This window comes from Salvelinus sp. IW2-2015, linkage group LG1, assembly GCF_002910315.2.
Source record: "Salvelinus sp. IW2-2015 linkage group LG1, ASM291031v2, whole genome shotgun sequence".
In the NCBI taxonomy this organism is placed as follows: domain Eukaryota; kingdom Metazoa; phylum Chordata; class Actinopteri; order Salmoniformes; family Salmonidae; genus Salvelinus; species Salvelinus sp. IW2-2015.
Window position 1 is genome coordinate 30,239,615 of NC_036838.1, and position 23,518 is coordinate 30,263,132.

The following is a 23,518-nucleotide window of genomic DNA, read 5'->3' on the forward strand; positions in this document are numbered from 1 at the left end:
CAATGCTATTTCACAGTAAACAAATTGACAACAGACTTTCAGCACGCTTATAGGGAAGGACACTCAACAAGCACAGCACTTACACAATATTGATGATTGGCCAGAGAGAAATTGATGATAAAATGATTGTGGGTGTTGTTAAAACTTAAGTGCAGCTTTTGACATTATCGATCATAATCTGCTGCTGGAAAAAGTATGTGTTATGGCTTTACACCCCCCCTGCTATAATGTGGACACAAGAGTTACTTTCCTAACAGAACACAGAGCTGTTCTTTAAAACAAAATGTGGAATAGGTCAAGGGGTGTGAATACTTTCTGAATGCACTATGCTGTACATAGAGAGATAGTTACACACCCGGGTTAATTTGACCTCTCTTGTATGGATAATATGTCCTTGCTTGCACAATCCTTCTCACAAACTCCCGATCTCTTGCACTCTAGCACCCATCTCATGCTGGACCGTACAAGTCTGGAGTCATAACCTATGATATCTTGATCATTATCTCACCTAGGYGTTATTACCCTTAATTAGTTGCCAGCTGCCCAATAACAACGGCACAGGAATCAGCTCAATAGTAAGTCCTTAGCCCAAGGTATCACATTAAATAAACACAAACACACTTATCTGACTTTTCCAAAGAACACTGACACATTTCCCACCAACTAGCCAGAGGCATGAATGACAGTCAATAATTGTTAAGTCAGTAGCTTTCCACCTCTCCCTCTCTCTGTATATATTTGCATCTGACAAACAAAGCACAGATGGTTTCTAATGTCTTATCTGCATACTTTGTTATGTTTTGACAAACAGGGCAGACTGAACAGAGAGAGGCGGGGCGGGGMGGGTCGATGAGTTGGTACTCAGCCCAGTAGTTATACTGGTTTGGTTCCATGGAACTCAAGCAAGAACAAAGAATCACTTGAAATGTGCATGAACAGTGCACAAACTATTTAGACTCAAACTAACACAACCCCCAACGTGTCTAGTGAGAGGAGAGGAAAGAGAATTTTAATTGTGACATTTCTACTACTGGACTCCGAAGACTCCAAATATGTGTAGTGAGAGGAAAGGGACTTCTAACATTAATCTACAAGTACTGTAAGATCTGATAACACAGCAAAGATCAACATAACCTTTTTCTGATGTCCCGCGGAGGGTGTACAGCAGAATCCAGCAGCATGCGATACTGACAGAATGACAGGTGAGTGAATGAAACTCCTTCACACAGAACTGTTTAAAAACAGTAGCCACAGGGAATCAGAGGCTGGTGCAGACCTGACCTGACAAGCCCATACCTGCTTTTGCATCAATGGAACCTGGGTGCATTTTTATCCAATTATGGATCAGTTAGGGAATTTTGACTGATTGTGAAATGTTCAATGTGCTTCCCGGCAAGAGCTGTGTCAGTCAAATCAAATCAAAGTTTATTTGTCACGTGCGCCGAATACAACAGGTAGACCTTACAGTGAAATGTTTACTTACAGGCTCTAACCAATAGTGCAAAAAAGGTATTAGGTGAACAATAGGTAGGTAAAGAAATAAAACAACAGTAAAACGACAGGCTATATACAGGAGCGAGGCTATAAAAGTAGCGAGGCTACATACAGACACCGGTTAGTCAGGCTGATTGAGGTAGTACGTACATGTAGATATGGTTAAAGTGACTATGCATATATGATGAACAGAGAGTAGCAGGAGCGTCTAAAAGAGGGTACTGGTGGTGGCGGGACACTAATGCAGATAGCCCGGTTAGCCAATGTGCGGGAGCATTGGTTGGTCGTCAATTGAGGTAGTATGTACTATGAAAGTATAGTTAATGTGACTATGCATATATGATAACAAGAGTAGCAGCAAGTGTAAAAAGAGGGTTGGGGGGCAGACAATGCAAACTAGTCCGGTAGCCATTTATTACCTGTTCAGGAGTCTTATGGCTTGGGGTAAAGTTAAACCCTATGCAACCTTTGTACGTTTTGGAACGTAAATGTGAGTCCCTTCAATTCGTAATGATGTATTCGTTACCAGACGGAAGTACAAAATTTTACACCTCAATTTTTACATCTGTTTAAAACTTCTTCAGGATCGGTGTCCCATCCACGGGCACGTTGAGCTAACGTAGGCTAATGGCGGATCAGCATGAGGTGGTAAAGAACAAGAACATTTCCCAGGACATAGACATAATCTTCATATTTCGCAAACAAGCTTAAACTTCTCACGAGTCACCATCCCGGAATCCGGGAGCACCCTCATCAGTTAAGCGACTAGCATACGCCTAGCATACGCCACAAGTAAATACGAGCATCTAAAATATCATGAAATCACAAGTCCGAAGACACCAGATGAAAGATACACATCCTTTGTGAATACCAGCCATCATTTCCCGATTTTTTTAATGTTTTAACAGCAAAAACACAAATATGTAGATTTCCTATTAGCAACCATCGGGATAGCAAAAGACTCAACCGCATATTTTTCACATTTTTTTACCGCAAGGTTAGCTATCACCAAATCTCGGACCAAAAAAGATATAATAGTCACTAACCAAGAAACAACTCATCAGATGACAGCCTTATCATATTATTGTATTATGGCATATGTTTGTTCGAAAAATTTGCAATTTCAGGTATAATCATAGTTTTACATTGCAGCCACTCAAAATCTCACCAAAGCAGCTAAATAACTACAGAGACCAACGTGAAAATACCTAAATACTCATCATAAAACATTTAATGAAAAATACACTTGGTGTACAGCAATGAAAGACAAACATCTTGGATGAATATCCCGCAATATTTCAGACTTTTTTTAAGTGTTCTTACAGCGAAAAAAACACAATATAAGCATAGTATTTAGCTTACTTACAATAGCCTACACACACCGCAATTCTTTCAATCGCAACGGTTGCGATAGCGATAAACCAGCAAAAGATATACATTTTTTCACAACCTTCACAATTTCATCAGAATGACAGTCCTATTAAATCATTATTACTACACATACCATATATTTTTGTTCGAAATTGCATATTTAGCGGACAAAATCGTGGTTTTACAATGTGAATACGTAGTCAAAATGCAGAAAATATTGTTCCGGAGAAATCTTGGAGAGGCACCTAATCTAACAAATAACTATCATAAACTTTACTAAAAAATACACTGTTGGACAGCAAATGAAGATACACTAGTTCTTAATGAACGCTGTGTTTGATTTTTAAAATAACTTTAGTACGACATACAGCTTACGTTATAGCGAGACAGCGCCAAAATCAGGGCGGAAATAGCTAAACATTTGACAGAAATACGAAATAACATCATAAATGGTTCTACTATTTGATGAGCTTCATCAGAATCTTGTACAAGGTGTCGTTTGTCAGAAATAATCGTTGTTCGGTTTGTAGAATGTCCTCTTCATCTGTCGAATTAGCAACCAAAGCTAGCATGTGCGCAGGAGTGTCCAACTCACCATAACGCAAAAAAAGAAAATACCGAAAATCGCAATAAACTGATATAAACTGATATAATCGGTTTAAAATAACTACTTTATGATGTTTTAAACACTATATCAAATAAAATCAGAGCCGGAGATATCTAACGTCTATGACGAAAGCTTTTCAGAACGCAATCCAGAGGTCCTTCTCGCGCGCCATGCTGAACAATGAAAAGGAACTGGTCACGTCTTCCAAGAGGTTTTATTCGGCCTCAGATAAAGCTAGTACAGCCCATTTCACCTCTCACTGCTTATTGACACTTAGTGGAAGGCGGTATCGCAGTGCAATGTTAGACCCATAGATTTCATGCAAATTATAGATGGCCCTGGAACAGAGCCCCCGATTTCAGATTTTTCAGTCCTGACAGGAAGTTTGCTGCAAACATGAGTTCTGTTTTACTCACAGATTATAATTCAAACGGTTTTAGAAACTAGAGAGTGTTTTCTATCCAATAGTAATAATAATATGCATATTGTACGAGCAAGAATTGAGTACGAGGCAGTTTAATTTGGGAACGATTTTTTACAAAGTGAAAACAGCGCCCCCATATTGACAAAATTAAATTATTGTTAATCTAACTGCACCGTCCAATTTACAGTAGCTATTACAGTGAAATAACACCATACTATTGTTTGAGGAGAGTGGACAGTTTTGAACTTGAAAAGTTATTAATAAACCAATTAGGCGCATTAGGGCAGTCTTGACACAAAATCTTGAACGGAAATACAATGGTTCATTGGATCAGTCTAAAATTTTGCACATACATTGCTGCTATCTAATGGGCAAAATCTAAATTGCAACTGGCCTGGAATAATACATTATGGCCTTTCTGTTGCATTTCAAAGATGGTGTCATTTTAGGCGAAAATAGAAAAAATGGTGCGAATCCTTAATGTGGCCAGGTTGGCCTATGGCAGGGGTCCCAACCCAGCCACTACCGTAATTCCCCTGACTCTCAGCAACCCTGCCACCAGGAGTCTTCCCAGCCAATGCCCATTCTGCGCATTGCCTGAAGTCGGCACAGCCTGTCCCGGGACATCTTAAGTTACCAAGATGGCATAGCAGTCAGATGTCCTTTGTCCTCGTCTTGTCGTGTCCCGTATATATATATATATATATATATTTACACCTTTCTTCGCATATCTTTATATATTTTATTTTCCAAAAACTCAACTTCAAATCACTTTCCTGCAACCCGTAAAGTATTATTTACCTCAAATCTGAAAATCCACAATAGAAGCTAACCAGAAGCTAACCAGAAGCTAACCAGAAGCTAACCAGAAGCTAGCCAGAAGCTAACCAGAAGCTAGCCAGTTTACTGGCTAACGTTAGTATTTCAGCTAACCACGGTTTGTGGTCTTCAGCTATTCCTTTAGCTCGAAAATCTATCGCCACTTTTGTACAACGCGACTCAGACCAGAACATACCGGACCTATTTTTCTCCATATCCCCGGATTTCAACCGCAAGCTCTGGACATTTACACCTGGATTTCGCAGCTAGCTAGCTGCCACCCGTGTGACTATTGGCTTACGTCGATCCCGGAGCAAACATCAATTATTCCGGAGCTAGCCAGCTGAAGAATTTCATCAGCCACTTCTGGGCTACAATCACCTATCCGGACCCGTTTTACTGCCAATGCGGAGCCCCACCGGGCCTTCACGACTGGACTACCGACGTTATCTGCCCGAGGGAGTTATCCAACTGGCACCTCCGTCGCGACGTTACCTGAACGCCCATCTGCGGCCCGCTAATCGTTAGCTGTCTTATCGGCTGCTATCTGAATAAGTCTATCAGACAATTTGTCTTCGGTCACTATAACTATATCTATTTTGCCAATTGGATTGATCCCCTCTACCACACGGAACCCCACTAATCTACCGTCGGAAACGCACAAGGCTAAAAACAGACCTCCATCCTATGCTAGCTTGCTACCGATGGCCCGGCTAGCTGTCTGAATCGCCGTGACCCCAACCAACCTCTACTCACTGGACCCTTATGATCACTCGACTAAGCATGCCTCTCCTTAATGTCAATATGCCTTGTCCATTGCTGTTCTGGTTAGTGTTTATTGGCGTATTTCACTGTAGAGCCTCTAGCCCTGCTTACTATACCTTATCCAACCTTTCAGTTCCACCACCCACACATGCGATGACATCACCTGGTTTCAATGATGTTTCTAGAGACAATATCTCTCTCATCATCACTCAATACCTAGGTTTACCTCCACTGTATTCACATCCTACCATACCTTTGTCTGTACATTATTCCTTGAGGCTATTTTATCGCCCCCAGAAACTTCCTTTTACTCTCTGTTCTAGACGTTCTAGACGACCAATTCTCATAGCTTTTAGCCGTAACCTTATCCTACTCCTCCTCTGTTCCTCTGGTGATGTAGAGGTGAATCCAGGCCCTGCAGTGCCTAGCTCCACTCCTATTCCCCAGGCGCTCTCTTTTGATGACTTCTGTAACCGTAATAGCCTTGGTTTCATGCATGTTAACATTAGAAGCCTCCTCATTAAGTTTGTTTTATTCACTGCTTTAGCACACTCTGCCAACCCGGATGTTCTAGCCGTGTCTGAATCCTGGCTTAGGAAGACCACCAAAAATTCTGACATTTTCATCCCTAACTACAACATTTTCAGACAAGATAGAACGGCCAAAGGGGGCGGTGTTGCAATCTACTGCAAAGATAGCCTGCAGAGTTCTGTCCTACTATCCAGGTCTGTACCCAAACAATTTGAACTTCTACTTTTAAAAATCCACCTCTCTAAAAACAAGTCTCTCACCGTTGCCGCCTGCTATAGACCACCCTCTGCCCCCAGCTGTGCTCTGGACACCATATGTGAACTGATTGCCCCCCATCTATCTTCAGAGCTCATGCTGCTAGGCGACCTAAACTGGAACATGCTTAACACCCCAGCCATCCTACAATCTAAGCTTGATGCCCTCAATCTCACACAAATGATCAATGAACCTACCAGGTACCACCGAAAGCCGTTAAACACGGGCACCCTCATAGATATCATCCTAACCAATTTGCCCTCTAAATACACACCTCTCCTGTTTTCAACCAAGATCTCAGCGATCACTGCCTCATTGCCTGCATCCGTAATGGGTCAGCGGTCAAACGACCTCCACTCATTACTGTCAAACTCTCCCTGAAACACTTCAGCGAGCAGGCCTTTCTAATCGACCTGGCCGGGGTATCCTGGAAGGATATTGATCTCATCCCGTCAGTAGAGGATGCCTGGTTATTTTTTTTAATGCCTCCTCACCATCTTAAATAAGCATGCCCATTCAAGAAATTTAGAACCAGGAACAGATATAGCCCTTGTTCTCTCCAGACCTGACTGCCCTTAACCAACACAAAAACATCCTATGGCGTTCTGCATTAGCATCGAACAGCCCCCGTGATATGCAACTTTTCAGGGAAGCTAGAAACAAATACACCAGGCAGTTAGAAAAGCCAAGGCTAGCTTTTTCAAGCAGAAATGTGCGTCCTGCAACACAAACTCAAAAATGTTCTGGGACACTGTAAAGTCCATGAAGAATAAGAACATCTCCTCCCAGCTGCCCACTGCACTGAAGATAGGAAACACTGTCACCACCGAYAAATCCACTATAATTGAGAATTTCAATAAGCATTTTTCTACGGCTGGCCATGCTTTCCACCTGGCTACCCCTACCCCGGTCAACAGCACTGCACCCCCACAGCTACTCGCCCAAGCTTTCCCCATTTCTCCTTCTCCCAAATCCAGTCAGCTGATGTTCTGAAAGAGCTGCAAAATCCGGACCCCTACAAATCAGCCGGGCTAGATCATCTGGACCCTTTCTTTCTAAAAYTATCTGCTGAAATTGTTGCCACCCCTATTACTAGCCTGTTCAACCTCTCTTTCATGTCGTCTGAGATTCCTAAAGATTGGAAAGCAGCTGCGGTTATCCCCCTCTTCAAAGGGGGGGACACTCTTGACCCAAACTGCTACAGACCTATATCTATCCTACCCTGCCTTTCTAAGGTCTTCGAAAGCCAAGTCAACAAACAGATTACCGACCATTTCGAATCCCACCATACCTTCTCCGCTATGCAATCTGGTTTCAGAGCTGGTCATGGGTGCACCTCAGCCATGCTCAAGGTCCTAAACGATATCTTAACCGCCATCGATAAGAAACAATACTGTGCAGCCGTATTCGTTGACCTGGCCAAGGCTATAGACTCTGTCAATCACCATATCGGCAGACTCGACAGCCTTGGTTTCTCAAATGATTGCCTAGCCTGGTTCACCAATTACTTCTCAGATAGAGTTCAGTGTGTCAAATCGGAGGGTCTATTGTCCGGGCCTCTGGCAGTCTCTATGGGGGTGCCACAGGGTTCAATTCTTGGACCGACTCTCTTCTCTGTATACATCAATGATGTCGCTCTTGCTGCTGGGGAGTCTCTGATCCACCTCTACGCAGACGACACCATTCTGTATACTTCTGGCCCTTCTTTGGACACTGTTAACAACCCTCCAGACGAGCTTCAATGCCAAACAACTCTCCTTCCGTGGCCTCCAATTGCTCTTAAATACAAGTAAAACTAAATGCATGCTCTTCAACCGATCGCTGCCTGCACCTGCCCGCCTGTCCAACATYACTACTCTGGACGGCTCTGACTTAGAATATGTGGACAACTACAAATACYTAGGTGTCTGGTTAGACTGTAAACTCTCCTTCCAGACTCACATCAAACATCTCCAATCCAAAGTYAAATCTAGAATTGGCTTCCTATTCCGCAACAAAGCATCCTTCACTCATGCTGCCAAACATACCCTTGTAAAACTGACCATCCTACCAATCCTCGACTTCGGTGATGTCATTTACACACTTATCTCCCTCACTAGCTTTAAGCACCAGCTGTCAGAGCAGCAACTCTGGTGCTCTGTCAGAGTGACCATCGAGTTCTTGGTCACCTCCCTGACCACGCCCTTCTCCTCCGATTGCTCAGTTTGGCCGGGCGGCCAGCTCTAGGAAGAGTATTGGTGGTTCCAAACTTCTTCCATTTAAGAATGGAGGCCACTGTGGTCTTGGGGACCTTCAAGGCTGCAGAAATGTTTTGGTACCCTCCCCAGATCTGTGCCTCGATACAATCCTGTCTCGGAGCTCTACGGACAATTCCTTCAAACCCCATGGCTTGGTTTTTGCTCTGACATGCACTGTCAATTGTGGGACCGTATATAGACAGGTGTATAGACCGTATATAGACAAAAAATTTAATTTTGAGAATGAACTAAACATCTTGAGAATAAAGTTGCAGTTATATTTCAAGACTAAAGTAGGGAGTTTGGTTAATTAAGGATCGGACCCTTTTTTTCAATTTTCTCCTTAAATGAAATACCAAAATCTAATTGCCTGTAGCTTAGGACCTGAAGCAAGGATATGCATGTTCTTGATATCATTTGAAAAGAAATTCTTAGAATTTTGTGGAAATGTGAAATTAATGTAGGAGAATATAACACATCAAGTCTGGTAAAAGATAATACAAACAAAAAAAACATGCGTTTGGAATTGTATTTATGTTTCATCTTTGAAATGCAAGAGTAAGGCCATAATGTATTATTGCAGTTTAGGCACAATTTAGATTTTTTGCTACTAGATGACAGCAGTGTGTGTGTAAAGTTCCAGATTGATCCAATGAAGCATTTCAATACTGGACAATATTTTGTATCAAGTATGCCCAAATGTGCCGAATTGGTCAATTGATACATTTTTAAGTACATAACTAGGTATGAAGGAGTTTATTTCATAGCTATGTCATCCACAGAGGAGCTAACTTCAAAACGGAAGTACTTTATAAGCACTGAACCAGTCATACGTGGTGTGATCATGGTTCATGACTTCTAATAACTTTCCTCCTGAATGGAGGGTTCTATTTATTAGTGGCATGTGTGTTGCCCATCAGAAGAGTGTTTTGGAGATTCCCTTACACGTGTTGCAATCTGAGTGACTACTAACTCCTCTGTCACTGTTATCAATAGCAATTTGACTTGTGAGGTCTCTAACCTTCTTACTGATTGTGGCTGGACTGACTGTGCTGGCATTGGTACTGGTACTCAAGGGGACCAGTTGTCCTACCGATGTATTCTGAAATGTTATCCTACAGGAACACATGATTATAGCATTTTACTAGTTGTATTGTAGTTGAATCTACACATGGCAAGGCGTGCCTATTTTTGCCATTTGTTTTGGAGGTGGAACGTCCACTGGACTTCTTTTACGACCAGTGTGGTACACCTCCGTAATATCTTAGATATTGTTCTAAGGTTATCCCCGTCCTCTCTGTTCTCCTGGGGAAGTTTACAACTAGATTTGTTATCTGCTCTGGCGGCCTCGTACAGTGTTGCATGTAGTCTCGACCCCCCCATCAGCTGCGATGAGGCTCATCATGGGTCTGGGCTAGTATTCCCCCCCTTTGTGTCTCGGGACCCCCCCACCAGCGGTTGGTGTTCGTATCCGAGGTACAAACGAAAAGATCGTACCCTATGTACGAGTTGTCAGCGGATGCGTTGCACTGAGGATGGCTGTAACCTTTTAACAAAATCTCCTGGTGTTTGTGCCTCAAAACATTCAGTGGCTGTCGAGGCCTGTCAGTCACAACAGCGTCCGCGTGTGGCAACCTCTTCAGTACCTGCAAACTGAGACGAGGATATCTGTCTGTGATATCGCAAGTGTTTCACCAGTGGGAGTCATCGGGTCAGTTGCTGGACTGACGCCATTAGTGTCATTGTAAGGGGTGACAGTCCCCCACAAAGCGGAAGATGTATCATCGGAAGCAGAGTATACTCTGCGCATCGATGTTTTTCTTGCTGAGACGGCCGCAGTGCTTGCAGAAGTATCCGAAGGACAAGAGAAGTTCATCTCAACTACCGTGTTGCACAACTTCAAGGAGGAGGGAAGTTGCTTATTCACAGAGACTGTTGGCTCAAAATCATGAAAAGAATGGTCAATCGGGTTTGCTGGTGGAATGTGTCGAGATATGGTAATATCTCCTTGGATCTGATTCTGCACCAACAGATGTTTCGAAACATCTCTTTCTCAAAAGGGTTCTTTGACAAATACCCCTCGTGAATGACTGTGTTGCAGCTAGCATTAGGGGAAGACAGTGTGGTCAGTGGAGAAGGCACTGTGACCTGTGACCATACATAGTTGGTTTTCCAATCCATCAGTGGGAGTAGCCGATCCATCAAGTCTGCTCCAGGGGTTCAGATTCGAGACTGGTAACATACACAGGGTGAACGAGCAATACGTCCTGGAAGTGTAGTTTCAGCATGATTCTCAATGTGAGAGGCCAGGTAGTCTGGGTGAAACCTCGAAGTGTAGTGTCGGATCGTTGCACTTTTAACCAACGTTTAGTTGGCTTCAAAACCCTTTTGAGATCATCAAACAATGAATCAATTAGCACATGACAAGTTAAGCATTCCTCCAGGACTATTTCCAGGTATTGCCGTTTAGAGTCACGTTTAGTGGACATATTCCCCACAAAGTGGGGTGGTTGTTCGCAATGACGTGATGTGCCATTTCTGTTCAAGGTGAAAGCAGATTGACTTTTCGGATTTTGAGTGGACTTGGCTTTAGCAAAGCTTTTGACCTTTTTCTTCGCAACCTTTGTATCAGAGTCTATAGATAAAGCCTGTGGGCTTGTTTCTTGATCGAGTAGGCCCTGGATAGGGTCTCGAGTGAGAGCGGGAGAAATTTGATTTGTAACTTCCTTGCTAAGGGTGTTAATTCTTGCGGACCTGGTGTCCAGCAATACCCAGTCTTGTCCTTGTGACTGATCTTTTACCCTTTTCTCAAAATTTTCTCGCTTTAGTTCTTCATGTAGCGGAACTTCTAGAGAACATTGGTCTACGTTTTGATCGTCCTTTAACCCTTTGTTACCCTTGTGCTCTGACACTTTGTGTGGGTTGGGTGGAGGAACGTAGCGAACCGGTCAATTGTAGCGGTAGTCGTTTCGATGGCTTCATACTTTACAGTTATTTTGACCGCGGTGGTTATTGAAGTCGTGGTTTCATGGTAGAAACCATTGTTGTGCGTCATTCCTCAACGCTCCAATACCTGATAATGAACCCTCTAACTGGAGTGAGTGCTCCTGGTCAAACTTCAAAACCGAGATGTCAGGGCTCTTAGCGTGCTGATCTTTTGATGCCTCAAAAGCTGTGCTTGCAAGCTCTCCGAGTTGTAAGATAGGCCAGCCAATGTGGGCTGTAGGGCCCAAGTAATTAATGAAGGTAGGATACATGTTCGACAGAAACATTCGTTTGAATGGTAACAGCTCTTCCATTCCTGTTTCAGTGAGTAGGCCAAAGTAAGCTGGACGAAGCCTATGATAGTAAGCTTGTGGGTGTTCATTCCGAGCTTGTTTGACAGTGTTAGCCAGTGAGCTATCGTGTTTGCGAGTTGCAGAACCACTGGATTCTAATTTCAATGCTGTGGCAAGGTTAGCGTAGTCATTTAGCATGTGTTGCTGTTGTAGACGAACTAACCTTGTCACGTGTCTATTCGACATTCACTTCAACAGGTAAACCCTGTCAGAACCCGTAGCGTTCGGGTAGCCATCCAATGCCTCATCTGTCAGCTAGGAACTTCTCAGTATCGTTTGGCTGACCTGGAACGGGGTCAAAGGTGGGGACATTTTTGACGAGTTTGTCAAGGCATTCCGCGCCAAGCGGGTGGAAAGGGTTGGCTTTATCCTGTGGGGAAATTGGGGCCGAAAGGTCAAGAGGAGAAGCCAAGCTTTGGCTTTGTTGGCGAAGATGCGCCATATTACTCAGTGCCGAATGGCCAAGAGGAGAAGACTGAGGGACACGAGGGAGGCAAAATCTGAACCCTTCTATTGTCTTCACTCCTTTGAATACCAGGCTCTGGTTGCTTGGTTGGGTAGTCACGCTGCAGCACGTGACCATTCTGGAATTCCACCAGATTGTACCTAACCCTGCTGCATTGCAGCACCTAACCCTGCTGCATTGCATTAGAGTACTGATTTTGGACACGTGAGTGTCTCAATTGCTCCTTTCGGTCTCATACCTATCTGTCATGGTTTGCGGATAGAGGTCTTGAGTACAGAGCGAGAGATTTAGTGATGAGATTTCCTCCCTTTGCTTAGAAATCAATATTTCTATCTTCATGACTTGAGTTCTCTCCTCATTCATTTGGTTAGCGACTTCAATGAGTCCTGTTTTGTCATCCAACTTAGCTATTGTGTTCATTAACTGATCGTCTTTGATCTGCAGCATTTGGAGTAGAACATTGTTACTTTGAGTAACATTCAACAAAACTGCCTGCATGTTATCACATTTCGTGCTCCTGTTTGTAGATAACTCGACAGATTTATCTAGTTTGGAGTGGACTACATTGTATTTAGTTTTGGCTAAATCGAGTTATTCCTGTAGAAGAAGATTTTGTGCTCGTTCATCATCATAAGTATTTGCAGTTACTTTTAATTGTTCCGATTTCAAACGCAGTTCCTCAGCTTGCAGAACGTTTTAATTTCCTGCTTTTGTCAATAGTTGCTCGGTTCTCTCCACCTGTCCCTTCATGTCAGCCATGTCTTGCACGTGTTTCTGCTGAGCACTGCGGTACTGGACCAATGCCAATCTGTGATGGCGATACATAAGGGCTAAAGTGGAGAGAACCGTTACAAAGCCTGCGTTTGATGGTTGATTTTAGAGAACGTTGTTCGCAATTTCTGCTGTTTTTCCACTAATGGCATAATTAGTATTTGTATCACTGCTGAGGTCAGAGATCAATCCATTTATGGGTGAGGGTTCACTAATTAGCGGGGGAGTGGGGACTACCCCCTCTGATAGCTTGCACATTATTAGAACATTAAAAAAATTTAATTGGGTTTTGGAATACGATGGAAGCTGCAAAGACGATTTTAATCTCTTTATAGACGTTAATGAACTATCACTACTCTATCCGTAATGTGGGAGTTGAACGTGAATGAATTTGCAAAAGCAAATTGAATTGAATAATCAATGATAATGATACCTGGATAGGCTATCTGGGAATTCAACTTTAATTAACCTGAAAGCGTTGCCTCATCTAGGTTAATATGGAAAAGTTTAAAATGTCTCATTTACTTGGAAGAACCTGAAAAGGTATTTGACAATTTAACTTATTAAATTGAATGAGAAGATTACATACAATCAATTGAGATTGGCTGAATTATCATAAGTGTGAACCGTAGTTCAAACGTTAGGGTACATTCACCACTAGGGTTACTTATTCATAAAGCCACATGGGATTCCCGCGAAGGCGGGACTTCCTTCAGTACTGGGTAGTAGTGAATAAGCTTTACAAAAGCAAATTTGACTGATTAATCAATGTTAATGATAAATCAAACCTGTATAGGCTATTTGGGAATTAAACTTTAATTAACCTGATAGCGTTACTGTATCAAGGTTAATGTGGAAAAGTTTAAATTGTCTCATTTGTAGAAACCAATCAATTTGGATAATATTTCAAATGTCCATTTGAAAAAGGTAAGTCTGGCAATTCTACTTATTAGTTCAATTGAATGAGACATCGATATCCAATCAGTTGAGACTGGCTGGATATCATAAGTAACCACTTGTTAAACGTGATACACGTTGGGTGTCACCTAAATAATTATGTTAAAAAAAATGTACTGCTGATTCTTCACCCCCAGGGGTCACTGATCACAGAAAGCTGAAATCAAACGGAAGTACAAAGGGGCGGGACTTCCGTCGCCCAAGACGGAGGAATTACAACGTGACACAGGAAAAACAAAATGGTTGCTCTTCCTTTGTTAGCTTAGCATCTCGTGTAAGCTAATTCTACTTTGTACACTTTCAAGCATAACATCCTTAAACAAGGAAACAGTTTTACTAGTAATCATCTTACGTTCAAACCATTTTCGGCATTCTTCTTTGCTAGCACTAAGTTACCGGAACTCATTGTAATTTTAGGAAAAAGATACGCCTGTGTCCTACCCACGCTACTGAAAATGTGGGGAACTGAGAATTATCGCTTGGTCAGCTAATATCTCCTCAAATTTCAATCGGCTGGCTCTGTGTCCTCGCTCGAGAAATTAATAATGACCGAGTCTACCCGGTTCTGAAACGCGGGAGACAGAAATAGCATGTTTGGCCCAACGCGTCTATTTCTCAAATTTCTCAAATTATCTAGATTGTTATCCAAGTACCAGAAATGTAATCACTAACTTTATCAACTCATAAAACACCCTGACGTCATCAGATACGCGACACCGGGACAATTTCTATGGTCAAACACACAACCAATAATTCCTGTCTAAAGCTCCAATGCTGTATCACATAATCTGGGTGTATAATGCAATCTGCTTTTCAATTTTATATAGGCTGAATCAAAATAAATGCCTCATTCTATCTTAGATTCAAAATGTCGTGTCTGAGTATCATTAAATGTGAAGACTGTTATTTTATCAAATCAATTCTTTGTGTAATTATTATTACGTGAATAAACTAATCATGTAAACTGTAATTAACTAGGGAGTCGGGGCATCATGGGAAAATGTTTATAGAGTCTTTATTTCCCGAATCGACTCTTCAGATATTTTCATATCTCATCGAGTACAGTCTTGTATTAATGTATTATTATTGCCTCATCAGTTCTCATTGCTGAATGTCGCAAACCCTTGGTAATCTGCACGAACCCGAGCATAAATTATGAATCAGCAATATACAAATTGGCTTATTTATTTAATTAACTGCGTGGTCTGGTGTGAATTGAGTCACGGGGGCTTTTATACTTTGGTAGAAAAGGGCAATCTCATCATGTTTGTGCCCACCTGGGCGTGGCTACTGTGCATAAGTTACCATAAAACAATAAATTCTCATTTAGAATCACATTGTTATCTTTTCAAAAGTATTCTTATACTTATTCATTCATCTTATACAACCTTCAGATGTAAACCTGACAGCTGGAAAATGTACACTTTAAAAGATATAGTTATGTGTGTTTCCTGTCCTTCATGAGATCACCAAATGAAACACACTCAACATGATTGTCCCTTAAGTGTCCACGGACCCTTCCCACATTCTCAAAAATAGAAATATTGTTTAATTCTCCAATTTTGTTGATTAGGAGTTTTGGGAAGAAGACTGTCTTTGTTCTCCATAGGCTCTCTCCCTCCATACTCCAAGGCAGCGAAGAGAGAGTTTCTAGAAGGAATTTATGACCGTTGTAAAACCTGATGTGGGAGAGGGAGTGAGGGGGGAGGCACAATATACACCCCAAAAGGGCCACGTCATGATACCTGTTTGAACGAGTGTATTAGATAATTAAACTGACCCTTACAAAAAAAGATTGCCGTTTTGAAACTGCAGTAAAAGTGCAGTAACGGCAGTCGACTGTGCTATTTTGGACGCAGTAATTGCGGAATAATTACAGTGCACTCGAACTGCAGTTGCACTGCAAAATTACTGCAGTAAAAAAACAGTGTTGTTTTGGATGCAGTATTTGCACCATACTGCAGTTATACTGCACTCTAACTGCAGTTATACTGTAGTGTACTGCAGTTCCTATATACTGCACTCAAACAGCAATCTTTTTCGTAAGGGTATGGCCATTTGTTTGTTTTGACCCTACTTTTTACAACTCACACACTCCTGCATGAATACACACCCAAACCGCCCATCTCTACCTATCTCCCATCTCTACCTATGTATGTAACCACGAATCCTCCTGAAAAGAATCTGTGAATCTTTTCTAGGTCCTAATACTTAGAATAATATGGTTATTATTTGCTAAAAGAGCAACGATTTCCTTCTTACTAAAGCCAAGTATAGTTTCACCAGGTCATCATTCAAACTAACAGAGCTCCAGAATTCTTTTGTGGAGATGGGAGAAACTTCCAGAACGACAACCATCTCTGCATCACGCCACTAATCAGGCCTTTATGGTAGATTGGCCAGACGGAAACCACTCTTCAGTAAAAGGCACATGACAGTCCGCTTGGAGTTTGCTAAAAGACACCTAAAGAACTCTCAGACCATCAGAAACAAGATTTTCTGGTCTGATGAAACTAAGATTGAACTCTTAGGCCTGAAAGCCAAGCGTCATGCCTGGAGGAAACCTGGCATCATCCCTACGGTGAAGCATGGTGGTGGCAGCATCTGATGTGGGAATGTTTTTCAGCAGCAGAGACTGGGTGACTGGGTGACTAGTCAGGTTCGAGGGAAATATGAACGAAGCAAAGTACAGAGAGATCCTTGATGAAAACCTGCTCCAGAGGGCACAGGACCTCAGACTGGGGTGAAGGTTCACCTCCAACAGGAAAACGACCCTAAGCACATAGCCAAGACAACGCAGGAGTGGCTTTGGGACAAGTCTCTGAATGTCCCTTAGTGGCCCAACCAGAGCCCGGACTTGAACCTGATCAAACATCTCTGGAGAGACCTGAAAATGGTTGTGCAGCAACGCTCCCCATCCAACCTGACCGAGCTTGAGAGGATCTGCAAAGAAGAATGGGAGAAACTCCCCAAATACAGGTATGCCAAGCTGGTAGCATCAAACTAAAGAAGACTCCAGGCTGTAAACACTGCAAAAGGTGCTTAAACAATACTTATGTAAATGTTATATCTTTTTTTTTATACATTTGCAAAAGTTCTAAAAACTGTTTTTGCTTTGTCATTATGGAGTATTGCGTATAGATTGATGAGGGGGAAAACAATTTAATATGTTTTAGAATAAGGCTGTAACGTAACAAATGTGGAAAAAGTCAAGGGGTTGCATGTCATTATTCTCGAAATATTGCCACTTTATTCTTGTAATATTGCCACTTTATTCTGGAAATATTGCACCTTTATTCAGAAAATTTTATTTCGACCTTATTGTCGAAATATTGCAGCTTTATTTTCAAAATATTGCCACTTTTTGAAAGTATTGGCATGCAAAAAAATGATAATCTTTGTACCACCACCCCTCGCTTTTTTTGTTTTTTGACTTGGCCCTAATACTCTTCTGCAGACCAACACTTTACATATTTTTGTTCAGTTTATAAAGCGATCTATAATGACGTGTAACTCCGCAACACTTTAGGCGAAAAACAAGCTTTACATTTCACAAGAAAGACAGGATTCCGATGCACATATGGATATATTTGGTTCATTGACATTGAGGCTGAGCTATGATCTTCTAAAGTCGAGGAGACAAAACAATTGACTTTGCTTGGGAAGTAATCTAATGCGTGACTGTCGCCATCAATTGAGCTAATCACTTTTTGAAAAAGATGTTTAACTAAATTAATCCTTGAGGGTTGAAATAAATGATGCTACAATATATTTGTTAGTGGAATAACATTTGTAAAAAATAGTATAGACTTTTCCCCCCCCATACTTATTGTCATGAAATTGCTAATCCAACTGAAAAGATTTGGCGTGGGTCCTCAGATCCTCAAAAAGTTCCACAGCTGCACCATCGAGAGCATCATGACTGGTTGCATCACTGCCTGGTATGGCAACTGCTCGGCCTCCGACCGCAAGGCACTACAGAGCGTAGTACGTCACAGGGGCCAGAGGAAGGCTCTAAAAATGGTCAAAGATTCCAGCCACTCTAGTCATAGACTGTTCTTTCTGCTACCGCACGGCAAGCGGTACCGGAGCGCCAAGTCTAGGTCCAAAATTGCTTCTTAACAGCTTCAAATGGCTACCCAGATCATTTGCATTGAGATGTGTACCCACCCCCTCTTTTACACTGCTGCTACTCTCTGTTTATTATCTATGCATAGTCACTTTAATAACTCTACCTACCTATAACTCTATGTACATATTACCTCGACTAACCAGTGCCTCCGCACATTTACTCTGTACCGGTACCCCATGTATATAGCCTCGCTACTGTTATTTTACTGCTGCTCTTTAATTATTTGAAACTTTTTCACTTATCTATTTTTAACTTAACACTTATTTTTCTTAAAACTGCATTGTTGTATAAGGGCTTGTAAGTAAGCATTTCACTGTCAGGTTGTATTTGACACGTGACAAATACAATTGGATTTGAAAAGATGTAATGAGTCATGTTACACTACATTGAATTACAGGAAATTCTCTTCAAAACAACAAAGAATTTCTACATATTTCTACAATAATTAAAGTAGACCCAAATACAGGATCCAGTCAGCATTCTTGCGCCCAACCTTGACTTCACACACATCTTTAAATGATTTGGTCTTTCACACTATCTAGTGTAAGTCAGTGGAACAATTCATATTCCCTACAATGGGCTAAATATAGGGTAATTAGTGTGTTTGTGTACTGGAAGAACACTACTGCTATTTTCCATACTTCATTTATTCCACTTCTTCCCAGTTTTGCCGGTGCAACTAGGCCTACTTATTTGAAGTCTGATATGCCAATAGTTGTCTTTGAAAAAACATTTAATGACGGTATGCATTTTTGTAGGCATTTTCATATCAGCTATGTCCTGGACATTGTTGATTGTAAGTCATAAAACATTTGAAAAGAACATTGAAATGCCCCTTGCCTCAAGTATCTTGTTTTGTCCTTTTAGTACTTCAAACCAATTCGTTAGGTTTTAAATGTTCATTCAACGTTCAAAGCATCCTGAATACACCTGACTTGTGATTGTATTTTCATTCCATTCTGGTCAACATCGTAGATGTTCGCTTTGCTATTTTCTAATACTGAACATAGCATACCCCTTCTTAACAATTAACAAGTTGACCCCTGGTTATGATAGTAATAATAATGTGTCTCTCTCTCCCCAGCTCCGTGGCTTGAAACTTCCCACGGGCTTGACTCCACCCTTCCACCAGTGACCCTTCCCCTTTGCAACCACACGGCGACGGCATTGACTAGCAACCAGTCCTGTAGCGGTGATGATGAGGTCTTTAAGTACAGAGCCTACACCGTCACCTATCTACTTGTGTTCCCTATAGCATTGCTTTTCAACAGCGGAGCGCTGTTCGTGTTCCTGCGACTGAAGCCCAAACGCTCTCCCTCTTCCATTCTCATGACCAACCTTGCCCTATCAGACGCATGCTTCTCCCTTACCCTGCCGTTTCGATTGGCCTACTACTTCAGGGGCGCTCACTGGGAACTCCCTGATTGGCTGTGCCGACTCTGTGTGTTCTGCTTCTACCTCAACCTCTACACCAGGTACGCATGTGCATGTAACAGTATAACTTTAGACCGTCCCCTCGCCCCGACACGGGCGCGAACCAGGGACCCTCTGCACACATCAACAACAGTCACCCACGAAGCGTCGTTACCCATCGCTACCCATCGAAACACTATTAGCGCGTACCCGCTAACTAGCTAGCCATTTCACATCCGTTACATGCACACACACTGCAAAACAGCTGTACACTAAAAAAACACAAACACACACACACACACAGTTATTATAATGTGAGGTGACCCTGCTTGCCCAGAAAGGCACCTAACTAATAAGCTATATTATTATTCCCTTTCCCTATAGCATTCTCTTCCTGACTGGACTGAGCGTGCTCCGTTGGCTGGCCGTGCTGAAGCCTCTTCATCATCGAGCCTTGGCCACGCCCCACCGAGCTTCATTGGCCTGTTTGGGCATCTGGCTGTTTGTGGGTGGAACTTCGGTACCCTTCCTATTTTCGGGGACCAGGGTGAGGGCGGGACTAACACGCTGCTTCGAGCCCCGTAACTCAGCCTCCTGGAAGAGGATCTTCATTCTCAACTACGTGGGCGTGACATTCGGCTTCCTGATCCCATTCGTCACCATCCTTGGTTGCTACGGCAGCATCATCCGCCAACTGACAGCTACAGCCATAAGCCAGAAGCTACAGACAGGGAGCCTGAAGCGTAGCCAGGGGAGACGTCGTCGCCAGTCTCTGCGTCTAGTCGCCATGGTGATCTTCACATTTCTGCTGTGCTTCCTGCCCTATCACGTGGCTCGCTCGATGCACCTGCACTCTGTGGTGGGCGGGTGGGGCTGCGTTGTTACTGCAACACAGCAGCGGGTGTTGGTGGTGACGCTGTGTCTGGCGGCGGCCAACAGCGTGCTGAACCCTCTGTTGTATTACTGTGCCGGGGAGTCCTTCAGAACGGCCATACGCAACGCCTTGTCACGACAACGGTCCCTCTCCTCCCTCACTCAGGGCAGCTTGCTGTACTCTCACAGGAAGAGGAGTATTCCAACAAGGACTTCAAAACCCACAATGCTAGACACACCCCTCGCTCAACCCCTAACCCTTCCTGAGTCCATACCAGACACACTCAGCCCTGTGAACGACAGTCCATAAAGGGTTCAAAACCTCTCCAGAATCAGAGACACTTTTCTGCATGTGTAAAAGGGAGCCCTGAGGCCTGAACCAGAAACACACACACACCAAAGACTGAACCCTAACATCCTCTAGGAACATAAGACACTAAASGTTACTACCGTACAAGCGCCACTCTGTTGATCTACGTGCGTGCATGCACGTGGGTGGAGTTGGATTCTTGGAGTGGCAGAAACATTTTGGTAACATGATATCCTCGCCGGTGCCAATTCCATTCACAAGGGGACGATAGAAACGTTTTTTCATTTGTGTATTTTAATTTTGTAAACAACAAGGAAGAGTCACCTTCCCTTGCTGATAGTAGCCAGCCATTACCTAGCTGGCAGCCTGGCTAGCTGGCTTTAGCCTGGCTAAAAACATAGCAAGCTAGCCTTTTTAGCTTTCTCATCTTCATGTGATATAATCAGAAAAAGTCACATGGCTAGCTAGTTGGCTACTGTCATGACTGTCCTGTGAGGATCACAAAGGGTCAGATCAGCTTGGCAATGGTTGACAATAACCAGACCTTATCTCACCCACAGAAGAGGTGAGGAGGGAACTTGGCCGGTTTGACAGTTCACACCCTGTTGTAAATTACAGGAGAAGAGGGGGGGGGGGCGTTCTCCCCCTACAGTAAAATCCACGAGAGGAATGTCTTTGTTAACAGGATTTTCCTGCCGAAACTCTAACAGGGTCAAAAGTGGATACTGGAACAATAATTCTAACATAAGAATGTGGGGAATGGTCAGTGGGGAGTTATAGAAAACTAATGTCATATTGGTTTTGATTTTGTGATGTCGTTAAAAATTATATGGACAAAATACTGTAACTTGGAAAGTATATCCCCTTTATCTGTCAAGTTTCCATCCAATACGTTGTGCATATAATATGAAAAGATGAAAGTATTTTTGTTAAGATAGGGACATGATTTTAAGAGCCATAATAGAAAATAGTTTTACATAACTTTGTGCATAGTAAGTAAACACGCCCCAAGTGAGGTTAGAGAGCATGTCAGACTGACAGAACCGTCCTCTTTGGCCAGAGGGCATAAAAGGACTGCCAACAGAGATTAACATTAGACTAGGAAAGACAGGGAGTTGCAGCCCACATCTAAAGTGGTTTAAACGCGGAATCTCAGAGACCAGGAAATGTGAGGCGGGAGCTACATGTTTGAAATGGTTGCAACTTTGAACCTGAATACGAGGTGAAGAAATAAACTCACCTTCCTTTAGACCAGAGAGACGGCGAGCTGCAGCTCATTTCCATCGTGGTGCGAATCCTGAATACCAACACGAGGGGGAAAACAAACTCCCCTCTCAGACAATCCCTGAGACAGCTGATTAGATATCTTGAGTCAAATATCTAGAATAGCAAAACTAAGTGAGACTATCCTACTACGCTCATCACCAATGGGAACTGTCGASATGGTTGGCTAACTATCTTACAGAGTGAACAACAGTAGAAGAGGGGGAAAGGGGAGATCCCTTTCGGACAATCAGAGCCATACAGCTTGCCGATGAAAAGCCAACAACCTTCCCAAGGAGGGCTGGTTCCGACCGAAAAAAGGCTCTCACATGTAAATACATTCATGATTTCTTGTTCAAAATGGGCAGCGGTTCGTGTGCAAACTATATGATTACTGTGAGAATAATTCTGAAATGTATTGACGATATGTGTCTTTTTCTCTCCCTCTCTYTCCCTCTCCATGTYGTTGTGTAAAAAGCCACCATATTGTAAAAGTCCGCTAGGGACCTTTGTCTCATGTATTAAGTGTGTATGTTATCCTGTTATTATTTAGTTAGCTAGTAAATGAATAATTAAACCAATTTGTGTAGTACTGAATCATGAGTACGGCTGGGGTTTTTGAAGATGCATGAGCTTACGAATTATGATATGATAAGATGCCCTGATCTGTTTCACCTGTCTTTGTAATTGTCTCCACCCCCCTCCAGGTGTCGCCCATCTTCCCCATTATCCCCTGTGTTTGTCTTGTTTATTCAAACCTACCAGCGTTTTGTGTCTCAGCTCCTGCTTTTTCCAGTTTCTCTTTTTCTCGTCCTCCTGGTTTTTGACCCTTGCCTGTCCTGACCCTGTACCCGCCCACCTGACCACTCTGCCTGTCCCTGACCCTGAGCCTGCCTGCCGTCCTGTACCTTGGCCTCTACTCTGGATTATTGAACCCTGCCTGCCTTGACCTGTCGTTTGCCTGCCCCTGTTACAATAAACATTGTTACTTCACACAGTCTGCACTTGGGTCTTACCTTGGTACCTGATACACACCTTAGAGTTTAATTGTGGACATGGTAACTGTTTAAACAACCTCTAACGTGGTGTCTCAAATCCTAATGTGTTAATTGTTCCATGATTCATTTAATCGGGTAACAATTAAACATAGTTAGTGGATTAAATAAATAARTCATCAGATTAATGAACGGAAAGTCACGACACTACAGCAAGTTCTACCATTTCACAATAGCCTGTAATCACTAGTTATTACATTTATTATTAAACAAAATACATTTTGGGGTGGATTCTTGTTATCTTCTCATCTGTGGTGAAAGCAAAAGAAGGGTCTCTTGTCCTCCCTTGCTTGCAAGTTTGCTAAACACTGCAAGCTAGCTAACCTTTTAGTATCCCATATCTCCATGTGAAATAACCAGATTTATAATGAAACATATACCCTGGCAAATATTCTTATACAATGAGTGTACAAAATACCTGCTCTTTCCATGACATA

At 42.6% G+C, this 23,518-nt stretch overlaps 1 protein-coding gene across 1 annotated transcript; it reads left to right on the forward strand.

The window, feature by feature from the left end:
• The first annotated feature begins 887 nt into the window (after window positions 1-887).
• On the forward strand, window positions 888-23,019 carry LOC111964554 (cysteinyl leukotriene receptor 2-like). The gene is made up of 3 exons (XM_023988417.2): window positions 888-1,202; window positions 19,252-19,642; window positions 19,965-23,019. Exons 1-3 carry the CDS (start codon window positions 1,196-1,198, stop codon window positions 20,761-20,763), a joined length of 1,197 nt encoding a protein of 398 aa, XP_023844185.1. The 5' UTR covers window positions 888-1,195; the 3' UTR covers window positions 20,764-23,019.
• The last annotated feature ends 499 nt before the right edge of the window (window positions 23,020-23,518 follow it).